Source organism: Stegodyphus dumicola, chromosome 10, assembly GCF_044657685.1.
Source record: "Stegodyphus dumicola isolate Sdum_Otavi_A_Nest chromosome 10, ASM4465768v1".
Lineage (NCBI taxonomy): Eukaryota > Metazoa > Arthropoda > Arachnida > Araneae > Eresidae > Stegodyphus > Stegodyphus dumicola.
Genome location: NC_140777.1, coordinates 111,687,060 through 111,715,031, shown reverse-complemented (window position 1 = coordinate 111,715,031; position 27,972 = coordinate 111,687,060). Strand labels below are relative to the sequence as shown.

General features: G+C 32.1%; 1 protein-coding gene across 1 annotated transcript; it reads right to left on the bottom strand.

Moving 5' to 3' along the window:
* Window positions 1–6,105: 6,105 nt before the first annotated feature.
* On the bottom strand, window positions 6,106–27,738 carry LOC118183032 (uncharacterized). The gene is made up of 4 exons (XM_035352435.2): window positions 27,021–27,738; window positions 16,546–16,660; window positions 10,034–10,179; window positions 6,106–6,287 (listed from the first exon to the last, which is right to left on the bottom strand). Exons 1-4 carry the CDS (start codon window positions 27,545–27,547, stop codon window positions 6,137–6,139), a joined length of 939 nt encoding a protein of 312 aa, XP_035208326.1. The 5' UTR covers window positions 27,548–27,738; the 3' UTR covers window positions 6,106–6,136.
* Between the last annotated feature and the right edge of the window lie 234 nt (window positions 27,739–27,972).

The following is a 27,972-nucleotide window of genomic DNA, read 5'->3' as shown; positions in this document are numbered from 1 at the left end:
TAGCGTCTAGCATTTTCCGAAAGCAAGTTAAATCCTGTTACTGCATTCTCAACAGCAGCTCTTAGCATATCGGGAGGAATGTTACGGACATGTCAGTGTTTAACATTTTTCATTTCTGCCAAATTGTTTAGATTATCACCATAAACAGTGTTTTTGAGAAAACCCCATAGCTAAAAGTCACAGAGGTTGAGGTCTGGTGGGAAGAGGGGAAGTGTTGGCGAATAAGACGTTCATTCGTGAAATGTTGCCTAAGTAACTGTGCGACACACGTGAGGTGGGGCCCAGCCGTGCATAAAAGTCGTAGTATCTAAAATGCCACGTTACTGCAGTTCATGTATCAGGAAACATTTTAACATTGACTCTAAATGAGCTGCAATCACAGTAGTCCAGCTGTCGACTGTTCTTCAGAGAAAAATGGTTCAGTTATAAAACTAGCTGTCATTCCACACCAAACGGTGTGGAATGGCTGCTGTGCAATCGAATGCAGTAGGAGAATGCAATGGAACTAGATAGATAACATGAGGGATTTTTTTCGCCCAAATCGATTAAAAGCGTTTTGAATCAGTATCTTCATGTTTTAGGGCCGAATTCAGGCTTCAAAAATTACAAATTAGCGATCTGTAAGAAAACGATTTCCAGATTGTAAGCACTTGTGCGAGTGATTTGCGATCTCACATTTTCTAATCGCTAATTCGTGGTTTTCACGGACGGACGAATTTCTCACTTACACGGATGGCGCACTCGACGTTTATCGAATTTAACGCCTTTAAATGGTAATTTTCTTACTTCAAAATTTCTTAAGGGTATGCAACATATTAAACCCGTGTAATAAAAGGTTAAGTTAGATTCCGACCCATATTTCGTTTAAAAATATTGCATACAGCGCCATTTTCACCCTGGTGGTGAGGTTTGGAACTTCCCTTTTTCGCGGAAAATAAATTCCTATGATCTCTTTTACACGATTACCAGGTTTGATAACATTTGATCCAGTAGTTTTTGTTTTATGACCATTTCAATGTGGAACTTTAATTATAAACACCCTGTATATTATTAAATTTTAATTGAAGCTATGCGTTATATGTATACCATGCGTAAGATTTCCGCTTTTATAGAAAAAATAAAGAATCGAAGCAAATATACTTAGGATAATGGAACAAAACTGAAAAAAATTCCCCTCCCTCCGAAAATAAAATATTGAAACTTCGACCTTCGATTTATTGGATTATCGAAATATTCAATATGACCTATCTTCTAAGTCCTAGTTCCGACAACAATTCCGTCAAAAATTCCGAATTACTTAAGCTGATGTAAAAGATTTAGTATATAATCACTGTATGTTAGTAAAGTAATCAGAGTGTAATAAAAATAGATTATAGAATTTACGCCATTATCTTTTTGTCTGACTGCACAACATGTAATGGAAGAGAAGGCTTGTAGAGATCTGTTTTTGATATGCCTCTAAAAGTAGATGTCATACTCCTTTTGTCTCTTCAATATCAAAAAACTTTCCTTTGAGAGGCAACTTTAGTTTTTGGGAAAGAAAAAAAAACCCACAAGAAGACAAATTTGAAAAACATGCAGGACGGTTGAGTACACATACCTATTTTCGGAACACAAGCGGTTCTCCGACTGGTTATTGAATGATGAAAAGATGCATTATCATGTAATACAAAACATTTGGAATACGTTGTCTGACTGAAAACGTAAGATTAAAAGTCTTACAAGTCAACTAATGGGACAATTGCAGAATCGTTTTGATCCTGAGCTTCTAAGACAAACCTTATATCACTGGATTTCACTTCTTTAATCTTCCGAGAACGTTCCATCTTTAGCTCATATTCCAAGAATATTAAGTGAATACAATTATTGTAAAAGAAAATGAATATTCATTTGCACTACGGCTTGGTAGTTCTGCTTTTTATGTCTAAGTATACAACAATATTTTAAATATTTACAAATAAAATATTAAATTGGAGATTTAATTGGAGCATCACCAGTTGCCTAGCATTTGAAGATTGTTAAATACTAACTGTTTGTTGCGAAGTCTAACCCAGGGTTTTGCATGGTTGGTTTTCGTAGTTTTCTAGGTTCTCTTTACAAAGGTTCTCTATGAAAGCATCTTAACCAAATAGCTCCCACATTCTTTCTATGTTCAAATAACCAACTAACCTAGTTTAAGCGCGATTTCCAAATGAAGTTACTAGCAAAACCCGAATACTCATTAAAAATCATGTAGCTTGCCAATCAGGAGTAACATGAAAGATACGGCGCCAATAATTGAATTGCTGTTACGGTACGCTGTTTCTAAATTTAGATGGTCATTCCTTAATTAAATAGCCCACTAGCGGCTGAGCGGTAAAGACACTGAGCACTGGTAGTTCGGTCGGAAGTTCGAATCCCGCGAATGGGCTGGCTGCATGGGCGTTTTAGTGGTTTTCCCCATGTGTAACGTGTATACGAGCCAGTTTACCTTAGAAAGTCCTCCACGAAGGCATCCCTCCCTTTAGGCAGATAGCCCTCGTGTGCTTTGCCATAATTAAATAATCCAATCCAATCCTTAATTAAATATAATTGATTTGTAACTTCTACTAGATCTGACGGTAAAAATTGAAGTGCAAATAAATAATATCGTGTGCAATCTTGATTAATATAAATTAAAAATTTTGCATAGAAAAATATTTGCATTCAGACAGAAAGTTTTGAAATATTTGCAATTACTTTATAAGAAGGATTTATTAATAACCATAATAATTACTTATTATATTACTGATGATTAGGATTCAGTTCTTGACAATTACATTCTAAATTAGAATTTTAAGATTATAATGAAAATAAGCTACGCACAAAAATACATTTTTACAGATTAAATTGACATTAAATACAAAAATACAGAATGTTGGGTGTCGTTTATATAATCATTCTTGCTTGTCCACAGAATCTGCTGACTTATCCAGCCATTAAGTAGCTGCAGATCATTTCTACATAACCATTGAACTTCCATTAATTCAATCTCTACAGGGTTGTATGTTTATATCATAATTTGACTTTTATAAAAATGATTATTCAAAATCTTATATTTCTATAAAAATATACTATGCTCTAAAAATATGGATGATAGTATTTGCCGCTCTTTCAGCCACTTCAAAAGCAACAGTTTGTTTAGAAATAAATTATGCAGTTAATGTCATAAAATATTTTCATTAAATTCAAATAAACATTAAACGAAAATTCTCAGTTTTAGACAATTCGATTTAAACGAAGTAAAGTAGCAGACGATAAAATGCCGAAGGTAAAAATTTACTCTTAGAAAAAGTACTCTTATTTTTTTAAAAAAAGGATGAAAGAGAGAAATTTAAAAAAATTGTTAAAAATTTGAATAATATCATCTATAATTTAAAAAATAGATTTTCATATAGTATTAATAAATATTTATTACATCTTATTGTGGGAAAAAATTTCATATAATTAATTCTCCGTAAAATTTTACTTGAAATTTAAGGTTAAAAATAGCTGTGGCAATTCAGTGTAACAAAAATCCATAGACCACATTTGGCGTTATTATCGCTCAAAAAAAAGATGCCAAATTTCAAAACGCGAAAATATGTAAATTCGTGTATATCTTAGAAAATTTTGAATAAAAAAGTCTCATTTTTTGCAGATATGCTTAAAAATACACCTACTTTATGATGATGGTAAAAATTTTATAGGTTATAATTCAAAATTTTTTTCGAAAAATTTATAAAAATTATTTAAAAATAGAAATTAAAAAAAAAAAAAAAAAAAAAAAAAAAAAAAAAAAAACGCAAAAAATGGGTAAATTTTATTTGGAATGAACCTAAATTTCGAAATGTGACAGAAAAAAATAAAAAAAGTTTAGTAAAAAAAGAGATATTAATAAATATTTGCCGAATCAATTAACATTGAGGAGCTAAAATTTTGAGAGCTAATATTTTAAAAACTACTCGTACGATTTTTACAAAACTTGGTATTCTGGCATAATTTGAGCCGTAGAATCGAAATACGGAAAAAAATTGGTATGTTATTTCAGAAAAAGTCCGATTTTGTGTCAAAATACCTATGTTAGAATAGTGCTATATATAAATCTAATATATATCCTAAGTCGCGCTTTCGAGACATGAAAAACGCAGTTTGAATTTTGTCAATTGGCCCAGTAGAACGGGAGATATAGCACTGTCCCATTTTTTTTTTTTTTTTGAGCAGTGTACATTTTAAAATTTTTATAACAGTTGATTATGTGAAAAATTATTATGTCAGTGGTCTCCAAAGTAGAGTGTGACTGTCCCCTCCTTTAATTTGTATTTAAAAAAAAAAAAAAAAAAAAGTTTTGAGATTTTACATGGGTGGGGTACTGAAATGTAAATACTTTGGTAACATTTTTTGTTTGCTCAAGTATTACACAATGTTCAGCAAATGCTTTGATTGTTTTTGAGAACAATTATATGTTAGTGTTGCAAACAACAGCATCTTAAATACAGAAATGACAGTCTTCACAGAAAAGGATTTTTAAACAATTGAGATCAAGAATGGAGAAATTAGGCATTAAGTAAGTCAACTAAATTATGTATTACAGCTAAATAACATCAACCCAAACTGGATTTTGCATAAAGTATTTAAATTAAATCGTTTAACCCCTTCGAGCCGGGTAGCGAAAACGCGCGCTTATCACGGAGGCCGGCAGTGTCTTCCTCGAGCGTCTCTCCAGGGCCGGGGGCCTTTTTGCTACTAAGTCTAAATCCATGAAATTTCCGAAGTATCAACACATTGTTTAATAATGCTCTATAGAGTATATACACGGCTTATGCTTTATAGATATTTTTATATATATACTTTAATTACCTTATTTCTTGTTCAAATGCATATTTTACACATTTTATTTTAATTACTCACCATTTTATGACTTTTAACATTATACATCTGAAAACTAAATATATTACTTAAAATTCTCTTTTCATATGAAAAATTTGAAAACAGGGATCTACACACAGTCCTACGTTACATTCCTTGAACTCGTAATAACTCATTTGCCGTTTTGGAGGATTTTTCCGGGAATGTGAACAAACGAAGCATCGTCGTCTCATTTTATTATCAGTCTCTTCTGAACAAAGTTTTGGAAAATGTCTTTCAGTTAATCTTTCAGAATCAATATCAGAATTTCAGAATCAATATCTGAAATATTTTGCATCATTTCTGCTATTTCATGTTCTGTTAAACATTTTCGACGCTTTGACATTGAAACGGTAAAAACAGAAAGAATTCACGTCTAACAAGATCTAATTATTTTCTAAAAACTGAACTGTAAACCGAAATACTCAACGCTTTAGCGCATATAAAACTTCTAATTACAATAAACAACTACCATGTGCGAATAAAAGTGCAATTTAAAGAGAAGTCATAAATCACGCCATTCGGAAACATTTAATTCCCCGTTTGTTTATATAATCAAAAACACGTGTATGTGAGTCATGCTTCTCTCATTTCGAGTAGAAGGTCTAATGTACATGTATCTGAAACTATATGGACATACAGTGGCATCTTGTGGCAGAAATTATAGTTTGAAAAACGTTCCAGGGTACTGGCACAAATACGTGACAGTCGGTAGTAAACGCAAAAATGCTCTGGCACGCCTGTGTGTCGGCCGGTAGGTAAGTGTGTTCGTTGCTGGCACGTATACGTGACAGTCGGCGCGAAGGGGTTAAAACAGAATAATTTTAGTTAATTGAACTCAAAACCTTTCAGTTACTTAACATATCCAACTCATCACTTTCTCTATATTCTTTTGTTTAGCCTTTTATGTAATTTTTATAATTGCAGTCTGCATATGTCATATATGAGACTTTATAGTATTTAATTTTATGTATATAAAAAAGTAAATAATCTATAAATACATATTTAAAAATTAATAAAAGGTACATATATATAAAAAAAATCAAACAATCACTAAAATGCTTTAAAATTTTATAAAGTAAAATTTTTGGGGAGAAAATGTCTGACCTAATGAATATTTTTACTTTTAATAAAGAACTTAAAATATTGTTATGATAAGAAGAGGTGTTTTGTTTATGAAAATAAATTTTGAATTCAAAATGAAAAATAAAAATGTATAATTATTTTATAATTAAGATTTTGGTGCTGGTAAGCATTCAGAATTTTTTGTTTTTGCTCTTTGTGAAAGAACATATTTTAACCTGTTCCATACAGCAATGCACATGTTTTTCAGCCTGAAGTCTTTGGAACCTTCTCTTTCAGTTGAAAATTTATATAATTCTCTGAAAAAGAGATAATTTTGATAATTAAATATGGCTATAAATATTAATTTAACATTTTGAATAATTATGAAATTATATACAAATAAAAAAGTTAAGAATGTTGTACAGTGGGGATCAGGGCTGTCGGAGTTGGGCAGATTTTGGGTTAAAGCAGTCAGAGCTGGAGTCGCTAAAAACACGTCGACTCCGACTCCAGTTTTTGTTGGACAGTTTGAATTTGACATGAAATTTAAATTAAAAAAAAATTAATGACAAGCTGAGTTATTATTTTTATTTATGGACTATCTACATTAATAAATAGTTAATTTTTTTTATTGACATATTAATAAATAAAATATAAGGGAGGAGAATGGATGTAATATTTGCCATTAGTGATTAAACTGATTCATTTAGTTATAAATCTCACTGGAAAATTTAGGTAAGCAGCACAAACTTTCCAAATTGATGCCATTCTTATGAAGAGAGCAGGGAAAGGAGCAATTACTGATCAAGCAATGTGACGAGGAAGTACATATTTGATGATAAAGAGGTTGTTAGAATTAGGAACTTTTTTAGAAGATGTAGATAACTGTAATGTTTCACTAACAGGAAGACTGTGGAATGATCTTGCAGAATTGGAAACTCTTTTTTCTACACTGTATATAGCCACAAAAAACCTGCAATCTGAAGAATTGACAGGAAGCCTTCAATTCAAGGCTTCCATTTTCCTTGAATGGAAGAATGTAATGTTTGTTAGAAGGGTTTATTGCAGAAGGAATCATTTCTTCAATGAAGAAAAAGAGAAAATAATTTACTAGACAATGAGATCTTGCTGGGTTCAATATATGTAGATCCAAATCGCCGAATTTTGTTGGATGACAAACAAATTAAAAAGGCAAAGAAAGCAATCTATGAACTTTCATTAAGAATGAAATTATTCTCAGAACAATTGGAGAATTCGAATCAGGACAGTCAAACTGCAAACATTGCAATTGAGTCTCTATCATACTCTTCCAGTGATGAATTAGATTTTGAGAAATATTTTTGGATAATATTGAAAAAACTAAGGCAAAGCGATTGAAAATAAAGAACCAAGAGCCTTTAGATATAAAAATGAAAAAATACAAACAAGATTTCTACATGGCCTTTGAAGAACTAGAGAAATATGATTGCGCTTGCAAGATACCTCTTTTAGAGCTTATAAAAAATCTCTCTTTTAGAACTTTATCTTGAAAAGTTAAAAGAAGTAGCCCTAACAGTAACAGCTCTTCCTCCTACTCAAGTTAGTGTGGAAAGACTCTTCTCAGCTCTGAAGTTTATCAAATTGGATCTGTGGCTCTCCAACAAAGAAGATCTTGTTGAAGCTATACTGATTCTTAGAAATAACTTATGCCACTTTTTCCATTTCATAATAAATGCTAATTAATATAAATAATTTGCTATGCCATCAATTTTTTTTTTTTTCTGTAGCATCTATTACTTCTTTTAAATAAAAATAAAAAAAAAAAAGCTGTAACCATGTGTATATGTTTACATATATAAGGAGTTGGAGTCAAGTCATTTTCTTTACCGACTCCACAGCTCTGGTACGGATTCCCAACTTTTTCTTGAATTCACCCCTTTGCATTTTTAACTATAATATACAGCATACAATAATCATAATACAAATAACTGCATATAAATAGCCTTTCAACAAAAGTCTGCAAAAAACTGCATATAAATAGACTAAGAATCTCAACAAAAGTTTTGAAAAAAAAAAAAAAAAAAAAAGGGGGTTTATGTTTATAGATTTATGTTTTATTATTTTTAATTTCACAAATATAAAAAAGTTTCCAGAAATATAATTACATATTCTAATTGCATAAAAATTTGATTTAAATTAATTTGATGGCTCTGCTTCAAGTATTGATGCAATTTTTTAATACAGAGTATGTGTGGTTATAATTAAAGTTATCCTATTTATATATGGAGCTTGTTCTGATAGACCCACTTCATTCAAACTTGCTGTATGTTATACGGACCACAGGGAAAAGTTCTTGGGCCTCTTCCATTGTCCTTGTCAGAAGGAAAGATGTTTCAAAGAGATTTTACATTGACTATCGTTAGTTGAATGAGCTTATGAAGAAAGACAGCTACCCTGTTCCTAGAGCTGAAAATATTGTGGGCACTCTTTTTGGAAAGTCATACGTAGAATGTCAGCAAACCGTATGTATAACCTTAGGTACTAATGTTGTATCATATGACACTGTGAAGGTTTAGTACCGAAAGTTCAAAAACAAGAACTATGACATTTAAGAAGCAGAATGCTCAAGCCGGCCTACTGGTGTTAATGAGGCCCGCCTGTGAGAACTTGTGGAAGAAGATCAGTATGCAACCACTCGAAAGCTTGCTAAGGAGTTAGACGTTAGTGCCATGTCCATTAGTTGCACTATGCATCACCTAAACTTGACGTACAAGTTCAACCGCTGGGTGCTGAGCTGAAAAGACAGACATGCTTGGGCCTGTACTAATATGGTCAAATAGCAATGCAAGAATAAAATTCTGGACCGGAATGTTACTTGTAATGAAAAGTGGATTTATTTCAACACCAGAGTGTTACAAAGTGCAATTTGACAAACAAAAAGATCATGCATTGTGTCTGGTGGGATTGCAGTGGAGTCCACAAAGAGTATCTGGAAATTTTACAGTAAGGTGTCAACAGTAAGGTGCACAGCAGGATGCTAGCTCGTGACGACACTACTATCAAGGAAAAACATCGAACTGAGTTCTGGCACAAAAAGGCAATATTCCATCAAAATAATGCAGCACCACATGTGTCTGCATTCACCGGCTGGACTCGAATGGGGTCTGAAATAACGATCTGTTTTTGGAATCATGGCCACCAAGTTTCTGGGCTGAAGACTTATTAAGAAAGAAGAAAAATTAACGAACATTGGCAAAAAATTATAGATTTGGGTGGTGATTAACCCCTTGAAGTTAATAATTACTTGGGTGGTCTACTAAATGTAGTGCTTTCATGCTCTTTTTCTAACTCATTAACAACATTTTGAGAAAAAAAAACTTTCATTACAACCAGATACATTTATGAATCATAAATGTTCCACATGTTGTATAGCATGGCCAAAAAAGTCATCACTTTTATTAACAGGTCTCTCCCATGTTTCTGCAAGATAATGTGGAAGCATTTGCGGTGCAATACTCTGCATGTTGTATAGAATCTTTAGCTACAAAATATGGTACAACAGCTTGAATATTGGTAACATCTGCCTCATCTAAAAAATTTGAATATTAGTACCTTATTGAAAAATAAATAACTAACAAAGTGAAAAGTGATAGTTCATGTATTACAACATTACCAAATATTAAAAATAAAGACTATAAAATATAATATTTGCAAGAATTTCTCCAGCAATTAGAACAAAGAAAAAAAAATTAAAGATCTAATTTCTTTATGTTTCATTCATTTTTATTAAAGTTGCAGGTGCAGATAGAAAGAGATTATTCACATTAAAGGGGGGGGTGATTTCTTGTATTCTGAATTACAAAAGTACATCACTTGTCACAAAATGAAAAATAGAAATTAGGTTCCTTTTATTCTATTGTACTTAGTGTAGTAACCTTAAATATTGTTCACAATCTTATTAATCTTAGTTTAAACTGTTGAATAATCTTTTCAAATGCTACCAAAAATATTTTAATCAAACAAAACTATTGACTATTATGGAAAACACAGCTAATTTTTAGCTCAAATTATTGAAGAAACATACCTTAGCATCTTTTTTGTTTTTCTATAGTAGCCTCTTTGAAGAAGACTCATGGAAAGATAAATTTTACACCTACAAATTGTGAGAGGATCACCTAATCGTAGAGCAATGTACAACTGTTGCATTGAGATGGCTCCAGCCTTTTCTGCCTAGGAAAAAAATACATTAAAAAAATTCCCCTTCTTATTATTCTTATATGTATATATTTTACACTATATTTATTCAATTCTGTCACTGATAGTAAAATGCACTCTTTAACTTATGTACCATTTACCTAGAGAGGCAACAGATTTATAAACTAAGAAAGTCAAATAAATAAAATACTACAGCAGATCTAATATTTTTATAATAGAATTTGATTAGCTGAGGAAATGCTATCTGTTATTTGAATTCAATATTCTGCTTAAAACTCGATGAGTCCGTATTTTATCCTTTCCATTATTTTAGTACGTTAAACTTTTATTTCCCAAGTAAACTGGAAACATGATCAGATTAGATATGTGAAAAAGATAAATAGGAGCCACATTTGGTATTTTTAACACTGACTCACTCTCCGAATATTGAAACTTACCAACTCTGTCCAATACTTTCTTTTGAATTAATATTAGAATTTGATTTATTTAAGATTCACAATCTGCATTTAGCCAATGTTACATTCTCTTCTGAGCTATCTTTATATTCGCTGTCCTATTTTATGGCTTCTCAATCTTTGCTTTAGTGATGCAATAAATTTTTAAATTATAAAGTAATTAATTATGGAGTGTCAAAGGCAAATTACAGTAAATAACTAATAAACCAAAACTCCAATTCTAAAATGCTCCCCATTTTTGAGAGATTTATATGGGGGAAAAAGTGCAAATTAAAAATCCACATCACTCAACCATTGAAAGCATGGCTTAGTCTAATCGCCATTGAACTATTACTTGATGTTTCCTCAATCGATTTTTTCGAAGAATTTTACATTTTCAATTTTTTTGGAGTCCAACTTCAGTTGTTGCATTTACTACTTCCCAGTTAAGTAAATCTCTGATTTCTGTGTTATGAAGAATCTTTCTCCATGATCAAACTTGCACTTTTTTTCTAACACACTTTCATGCATAGCATTAAGTGTGCACCTGTGAGCACAAACTTCTACAGAAGACGGTCTCCTAAACATTTAATATACTGTAGCAATTATATGGTGTTATCAGCTTGCTTGGTGCTGCTTGGTAATTAGTTACTTGATCGTATCAGCATCTAAGAGCATTAAGGAGAACTGCAGCGGTACACGAATTTGATATGTCCTTGAAGTTAATAAATGACCATAGGATTTGATTGTAGATCTATCACACTGCAGTCAATACCATACTCCTATTGCAAAAATGCTCTCATACGGTAGATTCTGATATTCAAATTGCTTTATGGTGTGACCATTTGATTGGCTCTCTGGATCACTATAATACCATTAACACAATTTCCAGTAGCCCTGATCTCATCTCAATGATGATTTTATGGTTTGATGATTTTCAGCCCTGATCTCATGAAAATGAATAATTTGCTGTAGGATATAGTCACATGGCAGACTGCCATATTTTAATATACAATTAGTCATTAAATGGGACATGTATTTATTTACTGGTAGATGTAGATTCATTTGCATTTGCAATGTTGGTAAGAATGTCACAAAGAACATGGAAGCATATAAACCGTGTTTAAGACACAATAACACGCCGAATAAATACTAATTCGGAAGTCAAACAACACAAATCAGCGTTATATTTACAAAATTTTCATAGGACTAGTTTCGATGGTTTTACCGAACCACCATCCTCAGCTGCAAAACCGCAACTGAACAAGATAGGAAATAATGATTAGATAAGAAAGCCTGGACAAGAATAAGTAAGTGGCGCCATCTGTTGGTAAAACCAGAACTAAAACATAATTTCTTTAAAGGCCGAAGGCAATTTTGGATTGGAATTAGGATTGTTAACTAGAACAGAAAGATTTTTATAAATGTGAAATGCCTCTAGAAAATCCAGTTCTCCAACGGAAAACGTTTTTTGAATAATTTTGGCAGCAGAAAAATTGAAAGTGTGATTTTCGGACCAACAATGTTGAGCAACAGAAGACTTCTGTGTTTCCTTTTTTCTAACATATGCCTCATGTTCCTTGACACGAAATTTTAAGGCTCTCTTAGTTTGGCCAATGTAAATTAAACCACACTAGCAAGGAATCCTATAAATACCCCAGGAATTCATATCCGGAATGGGGTCCTTGAGTATGGAACTCGGAATTTTATTGATGGGAGAATAAATAACCCAAAAGTTAAATTTCTGCAAAATATGTGCAACTTTACAGCTAATTGATGGAAAGAAGGGAGTGACAACAGAATTTTTATAATCTCCTAAAATAAGAGTGTGCCTTTTAGTGTGTTGAGATGAGAATTTTTTTACTCCTTGATTAATAATGTTGGGTGAAAAGCCCCTGTCAATAGCTATTGCTTTTAAATAATTTGTTCTTCCTCAAGGGCTAGTTTGGAGGAGAAAACTTGAAGAGCACGGAGAACATAGGAATAAAATGAAGTTAACTTTTGTTTAGTCAGATGACATGATTTAAAGTGTAGTGGAAGGCAAACCGATGAAGGTTTACGGTAAACCATAGTACTGAAGTTGGATGTGTTACGTGTGACCAGAATGTCGAGAAACGGAAGAGAATTGCAACTCTCAAGTTCAAAAGTGAACTGAATAGCGGGATCAACAGAATTCATTGTTGAAAGAACTTTATTTAAATGATCTTTATTACCTTCAAACATACTTCAAACTAAAAGTATCGTCTACCTGTCCCATCCTAGCTGATATCTATGCATTATTATGAATCAAAATTGTTTAAAACTTTAAACTTCCTGGAATGGTTCCGCTGCGTAGTGTACACTGTGTGTTAAAGATGAGGCAACATGCATAGATCTGTTGGAAAACTAGCTGAGTTCAATACATTACATTAGTCCTCTGAGCAGCAAGGTTTCTTGAATCTGCTGATGAAGAAATATCTACATTTTCTACAGCATTTCTTAGCTAGATTTGTGCACTTTTGTCTTTAAAGGATGTAATACAGCTAAATACCTTATAGTAAGTATTATGCGCAAAAAAGCAACAAATCTCACGATTACATAAAAAGAAAAGTAAAACTGCTTAGAGGATAACTTATAAAAATTGGTACAGTACATTCCAAGGATCTGGAGACCCAATATCCAGAATCACCTAATATCCATACTTCCAGACCATCAGAATTTTTTTTCTTTTTTCTTTTTTTTTTTTTCTTTACAAAGACTAAGAAATGATAATATAATTGGGAAAAAAAAAAAAAAAAAAAAAAGCAGGTGAGTGGTAAAAGTGAAATTCTTATTCCATTTTAATGACAATAAATTGATTGACAGATAAATGCATTACAACTGGCTTTTTGGTAAACAAGTAAATATTGAGATTTTTCACCCATCTAGCTGAGATTCCTGTATGTCACTTTAATGACAATACACTGATTTACAGATACTTGCATTAAAACTAGCATTTTGGTAAACAAGTAAATATTGAGATTTTTTTTGTGTGTCTCAGACGATTCCAAGAAGAGGCCTGATGGATTGAAAATTCCTGAGGTCTTAAGAGTTCTGAGGGGAAAAAAAAAAAAAAAAAAAAAAAAAGAGAGAGAGAGAGAGAGAGAGATACTCCTGAAAAAGTCACAGCATTGTAAAAGGGTAATCTGGTTGAGCACAGGAGTAAAATTGGCCAGAGAGGGAAGTGGGTATAGAGGTTTGGAATTACTGTTAGATTTCTCACCCTTTATCTGCAATATTCTGCATTTGTTTCATATTTAACTGCCAACAGTCAAGAGCATTCCCATCTACAAGTTAAAACCACAATGGCTGTATGCCTGATTAACCTATCATAGTCAATAGTCAACAGTCTGTTCTGTAAGCAGCAACACAAAATTAAGTAAACTACATGAGGCAATAAGGTGGTGTGTCCAACTTTGTATGTGCAGTATTAAAGTAATTACTGATTTACTTTCAATACATGAAGGGCCGATACAGAGTGCCATTTGTGTAGTAGCTTTGAATTTTACCATCCTCAGGAATTACAACAGGATCGACATTAGCCATGACCGCATTTCTGGCACTTGAGAGTGTGGAAGAGGGAGGAACATTTTTCTATCTGATCTTAACCCAATAAGGGAAGTGCCAAAAATATGTTTACTTGAAGTAGGCTGTTGCTCATAAGTTGAAGTACAGCGCTGTTCTGTGTTGGCATTGTCTTTTGGCTTATATAGGTTTTCCTTTGCTGAACAACTAATTCTTAAGCTGTAACAGGATCTGCAAAGTGAAAGCATATTTGGTACTTGCCTTCTTTTTACAGGGTGTTTCCAAATTCGACCGCCAAATTCAGAGGGATGAAAGTAGGCATCAAGAGAACGGAAATTTGGGATTGTAAACCTCGTTTATTTGGTGAAAATTGCAAAAATAGATATTGATTGAGATTGACAAACAGAGCAGCCCAACAAATATGAGAATTAGAAGCACTACGATTGAGAAGACGAAACCTTCTCATATGCAAATTTCCAGTGAGACTCACAGGTTTGGTTTAGTTTACTATGGGAAAGAGCACTAGGGCTATCTGCCTAAGGGAAGGGATACCTTCGTAGAGGACTTTCTAAGGGCAACTGGCTCATACACATGTTACACATAGGAAAAACCATGAAAACGCCCAAGCAGCCAGCCCATTTGCCTGGAATTGAACCCAGGTTGGAACTACCAGCATTCGCTGACTTTACTGCTTGGCTGCTGGTGGGCAATTTCCAATGAGTATGGGCAAACTAAAAGTAGTGGTTGAGAAGAAGAAACCTTTTCGTATACAAATTTCCTATGTGTATGAGGAAAATAAAAGCAACAAGAAAGTATTCATTAGTGGGCATTGCAGAAAATACAAGAAAATATTCAATGGTGGGCATTAAACTTCATTAGGAAACAACATGTCAGATTACACAAGCAAAGAATGTTCTGCTATGCATCGGATTTACAGCCGAGCAAGTAGCAATGGATGCCTAGTGCAGAGATTGTACCAAAAGCATTATCTGAGGAGGTGGTGTACTCATCATACCACCTTCATGAACATTGATCAACAGCTGTGGAAACGGGATCCTTCCAAATAACAAGGCATGCACACACACCTGAAATGCAAGAATACAGCGTGAACACACATGAAACAGAAAACCAAGTACTGCAACGATTTTCCGTTTCCCCATGAACCAGTACACAATCGGTTGCAGCTGCAGTGGATATTCTTCATAAAATGATGTGAAAGGTTCTGCATGCACCCCTTCCACACACAGAAGATTCATCTCCTAGGCAATACCGAATACTCCCTTTGGGTAGAGTTCATACTCTGGATGCTTGATGCCATACGGAATGATTCGGTTTCCTGCCACTTTTTTATTCTTAGATGAAACCTGCTTTACCAAAGGTGTGGTCAACATGCACAATGGAAATATGTGCTTATTTGAAAATCCTCACAGCACTGTCTCATCAAAAGTGCAACGGTTCGGTATAAACATCTGGGCAGGGATTCTCAAGGACCATCTAATGGGACCATAATTTCTGCCTGAATGCCTCAATGGTGCAAATTACCTTGTTTTTCTACAACAGGTCCTCCTAGATTTGATGCAGTGAATTGCAAGCCACTGTGTGGAAGTGATTATAAATGATGATGATGATGATATAACAGAAATTTTCCATTATGACAACAATGCCAAATCAACAGTCAATTAATAGACAGCAAAATATGGTGTACAGTTTTAAATCCAGAAAATATTGCTATCAACAGTGAAAAAGAGGTGATCGAGAATGAAAAGATCTTGATTTACGGTTTAGAGGGAATTTTTGACACAGTATTTTCATAACTTAACCATTGTATCTGTAAAAGAAATTATGTCTATCTATAAAATTAAAGAAAAAATAGTAATGAGGCTATAAATGCTTCATTATTAATTTATACACAACTATTTAATATTTTTTTATTTTATAACTTCTACTTGTTATTTTCCTAGTTCCTAACTGATGATCTAAAATTTGGAATAACCTAAGTTCCAATGAGTCTGGATCTTGAACTTTGTATTGTAATAATATATAAGAACTTCTCAAATGTGGCATTATGTATACCACTATTTTTAAGCACAATAATCAGTCTACTATAACAAAAGTGTGATTTCATACAGAATAAATCAATATAATAAAATAATAAAAATTTATATGAATAAATATTTATGATAGACTTTTTTTATTTTAATTTCATCTATATCTGATAAATGTTATTATTTTATCCGTACATGAAAAGTTTCATTTATAAGAAACTGATTTTTTGGCAATTTTTAAATTCATTGTGGTAATTTTTCTAACTGTACTTGCATCCACAATGACAAATGTTCTCATTTATAATAAGAAAATAATAAATAAATGAAATGAAAGAAAGAAATGAAAAGAAACTACTCACACAATGTAAGTAGCTATCACCAAGTGCAGAAAAAGCACCACCAAGTGTTGATAACCATGCCATTGCATTTTCTAACTCACATTTTTCATTTACTAATATTTCAATCTTTTTGTTCCTGAAAACAACAGAGGATTTATGAAAAAATATATATGTAAAGATTCATACAAAACCATCTTTCAATTGGTCAAAATGCATTTTTATTAACTAATGGATTAAAAAATTCAGTAACATAAAACATTTAACTAAGTTTCATATTTACAAATTACTATAATTATAACATCCTTAATATCAATTTTTAATATAACAGTATTTGGTATTTTTTGATTATCTGCACTCCCACCGAAAAGTTGCGAATTTGTTGACAACTCTGGAAGGCATTCACGAAAATATTGGTGACTAATTTTTTGCCAAACTAATACACAAAAGGCAACAGCCATCTTGAAAATGGCAGTGCGCTAAGAATTTCAAACAAGAGCAATCAACCAATATAGCAAGAAACATTAGTAATAAAACACCTGTTTCAAGAAATCCTTTTTTGTGCTGCTATTCTCTCAGTGTGCACAGATATATTTTTACTCAAAACATCAGAATTGTACAAACTCAACTCCATACAACTTCCTCATTGTACAGGGGTCAAAGCAGATGAACTGTGTGCATACCTGAATGGCCACATAAACTGTTTTTGGTGACATCATAGGCTGTAACATTCCTATTTAGGCGACATTACTGCATTGCTTCATGAATACTTTTTGACATGCGTGTGGATAATAAAAAAATATTGAACTTTTTTAATGTTTAATGAGGAATATCATTACTCATTTTTGTAATGGACTTACATGCAAGATTTTTAAGCAATACAGATTGTGAAGAGGAATTCTATGTTTCAGATGTACGCAAATGAATAAATCTATTTTCCAGAAGTTAGTGACTAGATTTCATAACGCAGATTTATGATTACAGTCAAAAGTCTTAATTCCGGACTCGTCGGAACTTTGGCGATATCAGTTTTTCTGGATTATCGATCATCAGTTTAAATCTGGTAAGATGGCATGCAGAAATTATAAAATTAAAAATATGAAACCACAATTTATGAAATAAAGAGCAATTATGATCTAAAGGGTATCAAAATTTACAGGTTAATCTTTGGATTATGGTAACTTGGCAATTTTTGGCGAAAATTTGGCAACCAACCCTGCTACAGCAACCTTCTACTTTTTTTTTCGGCGCCATTTTGTCTTCATGAAGTAAAGACAGGTTTCTTTTTTTTTATTTACTCAACATTTTTTCCAACAATCTGCTAGCCGAATTACGCTTATGCTAGAAATTTTATGGAACAAAAGTGCTTAATCATGATGAATATTAACTGCAAAATTGGGAGAAAGTACAGAATCGCAAACTCCTTGCCGCGTTTTTCAGAATGGCACATACACGGTAACCAATGTACACGTTGACCTATTTTTACTTAAAAAAACATCCCAGAATTACACAAAAATGGCATTGCGCACACTCTTGACTTTATTCATGCACACTGCTTTTTTCTCATAAATTAGAAAAATTTGCACAAAAATGCAGGAAAATTTTGTGAATCTTTAAAGTTGGTAAAAAGGACATATATGAAATTACCTGATCGAGAAAAAGTATATAGCCTTTCCAAGGATGAACATTGCACATATAAAAAAAAATAAAATATCCAAAACCTCTAAATTATCTATTATAAACGTCGCCTGCGAATTTATAACGCAAACATTAAAAATGGTTGCAAATACTTAGTGTCAAATATTTAAATTATTTCCATGCACGTTTACTTCTACTGAAACATATTCTAAAATGCTACAAACATTTAATTCACAAAATAACTATCATTTAATTAAAATATAATTAAATTAAAAACACTACTTAAAATATAAATAAACACATACATTAAATTAATAAAAATTAGCTTAAAATCTTAATTACTTTAAACTAATTCATTGCTAATAAAAATTTTCCAATAATAGCATATTAATTTATTTATTCCTTATATTTAGAACAATGCATAAAAATAATATCCTCAAATGATTAAAAATACTAACTTACCTAATCTTCTACAGAATCTTGAGTGCATGGCGAATCACAAAATGTCCATTTTCACCAGATTTCTTGCACCGCCATTCAAACTTATCTGTAATATCCTTCCTTTCACACAATCTCATTTCATTCCCACATGTTGGACATTCATACTTATCCGCAATTAATCCTACACTCATACACCATTCAAACAATTCTTTTGGATTATCAGATAAACGCAATAAAAATTTCGAATTCACTTTAGATAGGGCCATGGGATCCAAAAATTAAGCATTACTGTTTCACACAACACAGAATGAAGCTAAATACAAAATGCTATAAAGTACTGCAGATATTTTTCCAAATTTCCCCCCTTTTCTGATTAAAGAGCTGTCATTCGTCCATAAATGTCACATGACATATCTCATGATCTCTCAGACAAAATAATCAAAAAAAAAAAAAAAAAAAGCTTAATATTTATTTGTTTACTCTATTAAACATATCTATCAATGCGTGCATGCGTAAAGCATACATTAAGCATACTCGAAATTAGAAAATTGCAACCAGAAAACTATTTGATGTGTATTTGTTATATTTATAATGACGAGGAATTTGATTTAAATCATATCAAAGACGGAGAACATCCAGATGAAATGCTACAATTAGTAAGGAATTATAAGCCAAATAAAATAAAAACATCTGCCCTGTGCTGACAGATCAACTTCCAGTTCATTATTGTGCCCCGCGACATCCTCTCCCCGGGCAGAGCAGCGTAAAATTGATAAACGGATTTCGGAATGGTTAGAGAAACAAAGGATATGCTTTTATCCATTTTTTGCAGGAATTCAAATTTTTGTTAGATGGACATCGAAACATGCTTTCGCTTTGTAGATCCTTTGGCAGCTCCAGAATCGGAAATTCTTTTTGACATACTGTAAAGGCCTTTTTTTTTTTTTTTTCGAAAATGAATATATCGGTGATTTTGCGAGTTGAAAATTTCGCAAATTTTATATGAACAGAACCAAAAGTTGAAAAATTTCAAAAGTACCTAAGTAAAGTTGTGAAAGTTGAAAAATTCCAAAAGTACATCTTTTGCATAAAGCATTTTAAGGAACTTCCTTTTGTCCAAAAGGTTCGTCCCCCCCCCCCGTCCCCATCTAAATGGTGAGTTCAAGTGTTTGCTCAAAAATGAGTTTATTGAGTGGTATTCTAATGAGTTTCAATTTCTAGAGGAAAAATCTGTGGATTTGCAAATATCACGACTAAAACCGATTCACGGTTCTTGGTTTGTGCGCGTATTTGACGGTATTGAAGCCAAACACGAGATAATTTTGAATGGCTTCAAAGAAGCTGGTATAAATAGTATTTTAATTGAATGAGCTGCCTTCTATTAATTTTATTGTTTTATATTCGAGAAATATAGTTGTATATTATTCAAAAAATAGTTATAAGAAAGAAAGTTGTCAAGAAAAAGCTTGTAACTGTGCAATAAAATATTAAATTTTGGATAAGTCAAAAATTTCTGATTTTTTATTATTATTTGAGGTGGAAAAAAAAAGTATTTCGCAATGCTTAAATTTTCGTGATTACGACGGGTTTGCGAAAATTACGGCCTTTACAGTAATCGAAAGTTCAAGCTTACTTTTATAAAATTGCTCTAACAGTCTGCAAAAAATAATAAGCCAGATCCTATTAGAAGATTAAGGAACGATGCAATCTGCAACATTAACTGAAATAGATAATTAGATAATTTTAGCTTAGCTTATATCATCCATTATACATTAAATGCGCATGTGTAAACATATTATTTTTCGCATGTGTAAACGTATTAACTTTCTGCGCATGCGCAGAAAGTTTGTAGCTTTGAGGTCTGGATTAAAGACTTTTGACTGTATTTTATATTTGCAAATACCAGTTAATGTACAGGGTGTTTATAATGTCCTGGACGCATTTTGATGTTTAATAACTCATAAAATAATGAAGATATAAATAAACTTATGGCATTTATTGATGGAATAACTTATATATTTTCCTTTTCAGGTTTGAATATCTTTACTTTTGTAAATATCATCTGCACGTGTGGTTAACTTCAGATAATTTCATTTTCCAGTCTAAATATCTGTACTTTTCTAAATATCGTCTGCTTATTAATTGCACTTTTTTCTCAGTTGATCTTTACAATATGGTAACTGGTAGTTTGGCGACATTTTGGAGGCGATAAAGGTTACTACCTGGGACTTTGGTAATAATGTGAGCAGTACTCAGTTCCGATTACGCATTATTTTGTGTGAGGGAAATGAGAGATCATGGGATATGTCATGTGATATTAATGGACGAATTACGGTTCTTTAATCGGAAAAGGGGAGAAATCGGGAAAAAATCTGGAAATTTTGTATTTGGTTTATTCTGTGTTGTGTGAAACAGTGTTCGTGAATTTTTGAATCCCATGGCCATAACTAAAGAAAAGTTTATCGGACACGTAATCAAGATTCTGAAGAAGATTAGGTAAGTTAGTATTTTTAATTATTTGAGGATACTATTTTTATGCATTGTTCTAAATGTAAGGTGGAAGTAAAGGAATTTGGTATTATTGGGAAAATTGTTATTAGCAATGATTTAGTTTAAAGTAATTAGGATTGTAAGGTAATTTTTATTAATTTAATGTATGTGCTCATTTATATTTTAAGTAGTGTTTTTGAATTTAATTATATTTTAATTAAATGATAGTTATTTTGTGAATTTTATGTTTGTAGGAATTTGGTATAAGTTTCAGTTGAAGTAAACGTGCATGGAAATAATTTAAATATCTGACACTAAGTATTTGTAATGGTTGCGGTATGAATTCGTTGGTGACGTTTATAATATAATAGATGATTGAGAGGTAAAAGTTTTTGGATATTTTATTTATTTTATATGTGGAAATGTTCATATTTGGAAAGGGTAAATACTTTTTCGCGATCAGGTAATTTCATATATGTTCTTTTTACCGGGTTTAAAGATTGAGAAAATTGTCATGTATTTTCGTGAAATTTTTCTAATTTATGAGAAAAAAGCAGTGTACATGGATATAGTGAAGAGTGTGCGCAATGCCATTTTTGTGCAATTCTGGGATGTTTTTTTAAGTAAAAATAAGTCGGTGTGTACATGGTGTATGTGTATGTGTTATTTTGAAAAACACATAAGGAGTATGGTATTGTGCACTTTTTCCCAATTTTGCAGTAAATATTTGTCATGATCAAGCAGTTTTGTTAGATAAAATTTCTAGCATAAGTGTAATTCGGCTAGTAGATTGTTGGAAGAAGTGTTCAGTAGATAAAAAGAAAAGAAACATGTCTTTACTTCGTGAAGACAAAATGGCGGCGGGAAAAAAAAATAGAGGGTTGCTGTAGGAGAGTTGGTCGCCAAATTTTCGCCAAAAAAATACCAAGTTACCATAATGTGAAGATCAAACTTTTTCTCTTTTGTTTTTGGCGACTATTGTAATGTTATGGACTTTTTCCTTTCGGGATTTTTAAAGGACAACGTTTACAGGAGGAGAGTGTCGAGCATTGATGACTTAAAAGCCAGAATTACAACTGCAATAGCCTCTGCCGACATGCTTGCCGGTACCTGGTGTGAAATTGAATATCGACTTGATATTCTCCGTGCGACGAAGGGTGCACACGTGGAAGTTCATTGACAAGGGTCATGAAACCTTTTGAGTCTATCTAACCATTTATGTTATTAATTTTAATCCATCTTTATTATTTTAAGAGTTATTAAAAATAAAAATGGGTCCGGTACTTTATAAACACCCTGTATATTAGTGAAATTTAGTCATCATTTCTTTTCATATATACTATTAATAAACTGTTTTAAAACCTACTTGTTTTGAAAAAAATATTCAAAATGTTTTTCGTAAAAATAATAATTTATTGAAAAAGTTTTCAAAATGAACTCATACAGTCAAAAGTCTTTAATGCGGACTCGTCGGGACTTCGGTGATTCCGGATTATCGATTTTTCCGGATTATAGATCATCAGTTTAAATCTGGTAAGATGGCATGCAGAAATTATTAAATTAAAAAAAAAAACCGTAATTTATAAAATAATGAGCAATTATGATCTAAAAGGTATCAAAATTTACAAAAAAAAAAAAAAGCTTAATTTTTATTTGTTTACTTTATTAAACATTTCTTTCAACGCGCGCATGCGTAAAGCATACATTATGCATAGCCGAAATTAGAAAATTGCAACCAGAAAACTATTTGATTTGTATTCGTGATATTTATAATGACGAGGAATTTGATTTAAATCATATCAAAGACGAAGTACATCGAGATGAAATACTACATTCAATAAGGAATTATAAGCCGAATAAAATAAAAACATCTGCCCTGAAGATAACCATAGTGTTGACAGATCAACTTCCAGTTCATTGCGCGCCGCCACGTCCCCCCCCTCGCGCAGAGCAGCGTGAAATTGATAAACAGATTTCCGTACGGTTAGATAAACAAAGGATATGCCTTTATCCATTTTTTGTTCGATGGACATCGAAACATACTTTCGTTTTCATAGATCCTTTGGGAGCTCCAACATCGGAAATTCTATTTGACATAATCGAAAGTTCAAACTTACTTTTATAAAATTGCTCTTACAGTCTGCAAAAAATAATAAGATGGATCCAATTCGAAGATTAAGGAACAATGCAATCATCAACATTAACTGAAATAGACAATTAAATAATTTTAGCTTATACCGTCCGTTATACATTAAACGCGCAGCGAAAACGTATTCTGCGCTTGTGCACACGCAAATGCGCAGTCGTAAAGGTCTTACACGCACGCTTAAACGCCTATGCGCATGCATCAAATGCGTTTAGCTTTGAGGTCCGAATTATAGATCATTCCGGATTATGGGTGTCCGAATTAACGACTTTTGACTGAACAAGTATTCAGACATTTTGAATAAGAGTTTATATTTAATAAAAAACACAAAATAATGGAACATTCAATATTTTTTTGGATGTCCTTTAACTAAAATTATATTTTTCATGGGCTCTGGCCTGGATTCAACTAAATATTCTATGTAAGAATGTTCCACTATTATATAAGAATTGCTTTAAGTCGAGTTTCCTAAGAAACATTGTTTTCTAATTTTTTCCTGCAACTTACTTCAATTTTGTTCCATAGGATTTAAATCCAGATAATGTGGAGAAGTTTTAGCTTCAAGACAGTCGTATAATAACCACACATAAATATTTTAGGATTATAGTTTAGGATAGTTATCTTCATAAACTATCCTAAACTATATAATATATTGTATTTTGTATTTCAAGTTGTTTTGCAGATGTTTTCAGGCATTAAGAATATTTATATATTAACCTCTATTATTTTTTATAAACATTGATTTTTTCCCCCTAAAGGCAGCGAAACACCCCCAAACCATTATGCTTTTACCCCCATGTGTAATATTAGGTACAGTCTAAAGTCATTAATCCGAACTCGTCTGGATTCGTCGGGACTTCGGCAATTACAGATTATCGATTTTTCCGGATTATAGATCATCAGTTTAAATCTCGTAAGATGGCATGCAGAAATTCTAAAATTAAAAATATGAAACTGTAATTTATGAAATAAAGAACAATTATGATCTAAAGGGTATCAAAATTTACAAAAAAAAAAAAAAAAAAAAAAAAAAAAGCTTAATATTTATTTGTTTACTTTATTAAACATTTCTTCTTTCAATGTAAGTTGTTTAAGTTGCTTCATTTTATGTGATAATACTTTCTCTTTAATTCTATAAACAGACATAATTTCTTGTTCAGTTACAAAGTTCCTCTGTTCAAGTCTCGTAATTGCTGTGCCGAGAATACCGACTAACTTGTCAATCGAAATTTTTTCGCTTTCACTAACCTCTCTGTCACCTTCTTCATGTCTTTATCCATTTTTTGCAGCAATTCTACTTTTTGTTTGATGGACATTGAAACATACTTTCGTTTTGTAGATCCTTTGGGAGCGCATGCGTAAAGCATACATTATGCATAGCCGAAATTAGAAAATTGCAACCAGAAAACTATTTGATTATTTGTATTCGTGATATTTATAATGACGAGGAATTTGATTTAAATCATATCAAAGATGAAGTACATCGAGATGAAATACTACATTTAATAAGGAATTATAAGCCGAATAAAATAAAAACATCTGCCCTGAAGATAACCATAGTGTTGACTATTCATCAGAAATTCTATTTGACATAATCGAAAGTTCAAGTTTACTTTTATAAAATTGCTCTTACAGTCTGCAAAAAATAATAAGCCGCATCCAATTCGAAAATTAAGAAACAACGCAATCATCAACATTAACTGAAATAGATAATTAGATAATTTTAGCTTATACTGTGTGCTAAACATTAAACGCGCATGCGAAAACGTATTCTGCGCTTGCGCACATGCGCAGTCGTAAAGGTCTTACGCGAACGTGTAAACCCCTATGCGCATGTGTCAATGTGGTGCATGCACAGGAAGTTTTTAGCTTTGAGGTCTGGATTATAGATCATTCCGGATTATAGGTGTTCAAATTAACGACTTTTGACTGTAACAGGTTTTCCAAACTTAATTCAGACTTTGCCACATATTAATTCGTCTTTCAGATCCAGATATATCAAAATGATTGATAATAAAGATGACGTTTTTACAAATATCTTTACTGTTCAAATATGATAAAACTTTGCTGGTTAGTCTTTGGATTATGGTAACTTGGCGAAAATTTGGCGACCAACCCTGCTACAGCAACCTGCTAGTTTTTGTTTGGACGCCATTTTGTTTTCATGAAGTAAAGGCATTTTTTTTTTTTTTAACTCAACATTTTTTTCCAACAATCTGCTAGCCGAATTACGCTTATGCTAGAACTTTTATGGAACAAAAGTGCTTAATCATGATGAATATTAACTGCAAAATTGGGAGAAAGTACAGAATCGCAAATTGCTTGCTGCGTTTTTAAGAATTGCACATACACGGTATCCATGTACACTTCGACCTATTTTCACTTAAAAAAACATCCCAGAATTGCACAAAAATGGCATTGTGCACACTCGACTTTATCCATGTACACTGCTAAAGTCCTAGCTAGTAACCTTTATCGACTTACCAAAATGTCGCCAAACTACCATTTACCATATTCCAAAGATTAGCCAAATGTTTTGTGACAATAGACAATATTTTTTGTAATAATTTTTTGTGTTAAATGAAAATGCATCACAAGAATTATTGTCTGCATTTGAAAATTTTTACTCGTTTAACAAACTGTATTAAGAGTTCTATATTTGAAATTTATATGGCAAGATGTTACAAATTAATGAACAATTCTGTTAGAAATATAATAATTCTTCTTTTTAAAGATGAAAAAGTATTTGAAATATCCAAAAATTCCTTGATGTAAAACCTTTAATTATTTTTGATGTAATGAAATGATGAAAGTTGCATGGAACTGTTGAAAATGTACTGATGTCTGGATCACATTCCAGGCTAATGCTAAGGAATCATAGATTTATTCTATGAAAAATTAAAAATTAATAGTACTGTAAAATATTCAACAGACTCAGAAGAATGGTTTCAGTAAAGATTAATCTTAAATCTTTTAGGTCATATAGATACAATGGATAATCAACAAGAAAAAAAAAGAACATACATTTGGCATTTGCAAAATCTACAGTAAGCAAAGTGGCTAATCTTTGGAATATGGTAACAGGTATTTTGGCGACATTTTGGTAAGGCGATAAAGGTTACTAGCTAGGACTTTAGCAGTGTACATGGATAAAGTCAAGAGTGAGCACAATGCCATTTTTGTGCAATTCTGGGATGTTTTTTTAAGTGAAAATAGGTCGAAGTGTACATGGATACGTGTATGTGCATTTCTTAAAAACACGCCAAGCAGTTTGCGATTCTGCACTTTCTCCCAATTTCGCACCTAATCTTTGTCATGATTAAGCACTTTTGTTCCATAAAAGTTCTAGCATAAAAATGCCTTTACTTCGTGAAAACAAAATGGCGTCCAAACAAAACCTAGCAGGTTCCTGTAGCAGGGTTGGTAGCCAAATTACCATAATCCAAAGATTAACCAAACATTTCAACAAAAGTTTGGAATGTCTTAATTATTATGTACGTTACTGATTAACCCGTTTTGAACAAATTATTAGATTACAAAGTATATTTTCATGGTACTTATTTTTCAACAAGCAAGACTTAAAATAAAGAAAAAATAATATATTAGGAAAAAAGAAATGAAGTCTGTGTTTCAATATTTAGTGCAAGATCCATGAAAATAAATTAAAAAAATACAAGAGTTCAAAAACAAATGTAAACTAACGTACATATATTTTTTTAACTTGAAATATTATTAGAAAGTGACAATTATATCATTAAACGTGAGTGTTTGATATCGTACTTACCACTTGTAATCAAGTATATTTTTCTTCGCTGCTGTGATGAAAACAATAACACAGACTAGCCACATTATTTTATTACATAGTTGGCATCTAAATTTCTGATTTGATATTGTTTCTCTTTGTCGCATACTAAACTGAATAAATAACTTAGAAAGAATTCTCATACGAAATGTCTTCGATCTTCGTAGTTCAAACATGATAAAAGAAAAAGCAAGTTCATCAATCTTAATTTTTACCTTCCGAGAATAATTCGCATATATAGCAGTCTGTACACAACTACATATATTAACACCCAACGCTCTTGCGTCGTCTGAAGCACGTTCTATGGAGTATAAACTATCACAAACATCTATTTCAGGTCTAACAGAACAAGAATCTGAAGGAATAGACGTATCTCTGTGAAAATACTCCATTAACAACCATTCTGGATAAACGAAATCAATTGACATGATATATTCCTCATTTATTTGACAAAATGAATATACAGGGATAATTTTAGAAATTATAAAATATGCATTGTGGTCAACCATGATATTAAATAATAACTGTCGTTATATAAAATACTATTTTACCGTCAAACACAAAAATTGTTTAACTTAATGTCCTGTCCGAAAAACAACTACTTTTTAAAAGCCGAACACAAAAATAATATAACTTCTGACCACGAATCACGGAGTATAATGTATATTTAATTACGGGACAGACAGACATTTGTACTATTTTGCGCTAGCTACATCTTTCTGCCACAACGTAAAAAATTGAGTATGGCTGCGAAAAAAAAGAATATAAAATATCTCTTAGCATTTGATATAAAATGTAAAGGCCGTATGAAAAAGCGTGTTAGAAAAACGCAAAACAAAGGATCCAATATGTTAAAAACTACTGTGTCTTAGATGGCTCCGAAAAGGGTAAAAGAAGTAAAATGCAAATAAAGTATTAACGTTTTCCAAGCCGC

Excerpts from the sequence above, each read along its gene's own strand:
- LOC118183032 (XM_035352435.2), bottom strand. The coding sequence starts at position 27,547 with ATGGTTGACCACAATGCATATTTTATAATTTCTAAAATTATCCCTGTA. Across the intron at positions 16,661-27,020 it reads AATATACTTGATTACAAGTG|GAACAAAAAGATTGAAATAT; the intron begins GTAAGTACGATA and ends TGTTGTTTTCAG. Across the intron at positions 10,180-16,545 it reads GTGATAGCTACTTACATTGT|GCAGAAAAGGCTGGAGCCAT; the intron begins GTGAGTAGTTTC and ends TTTTTTTCCTAG.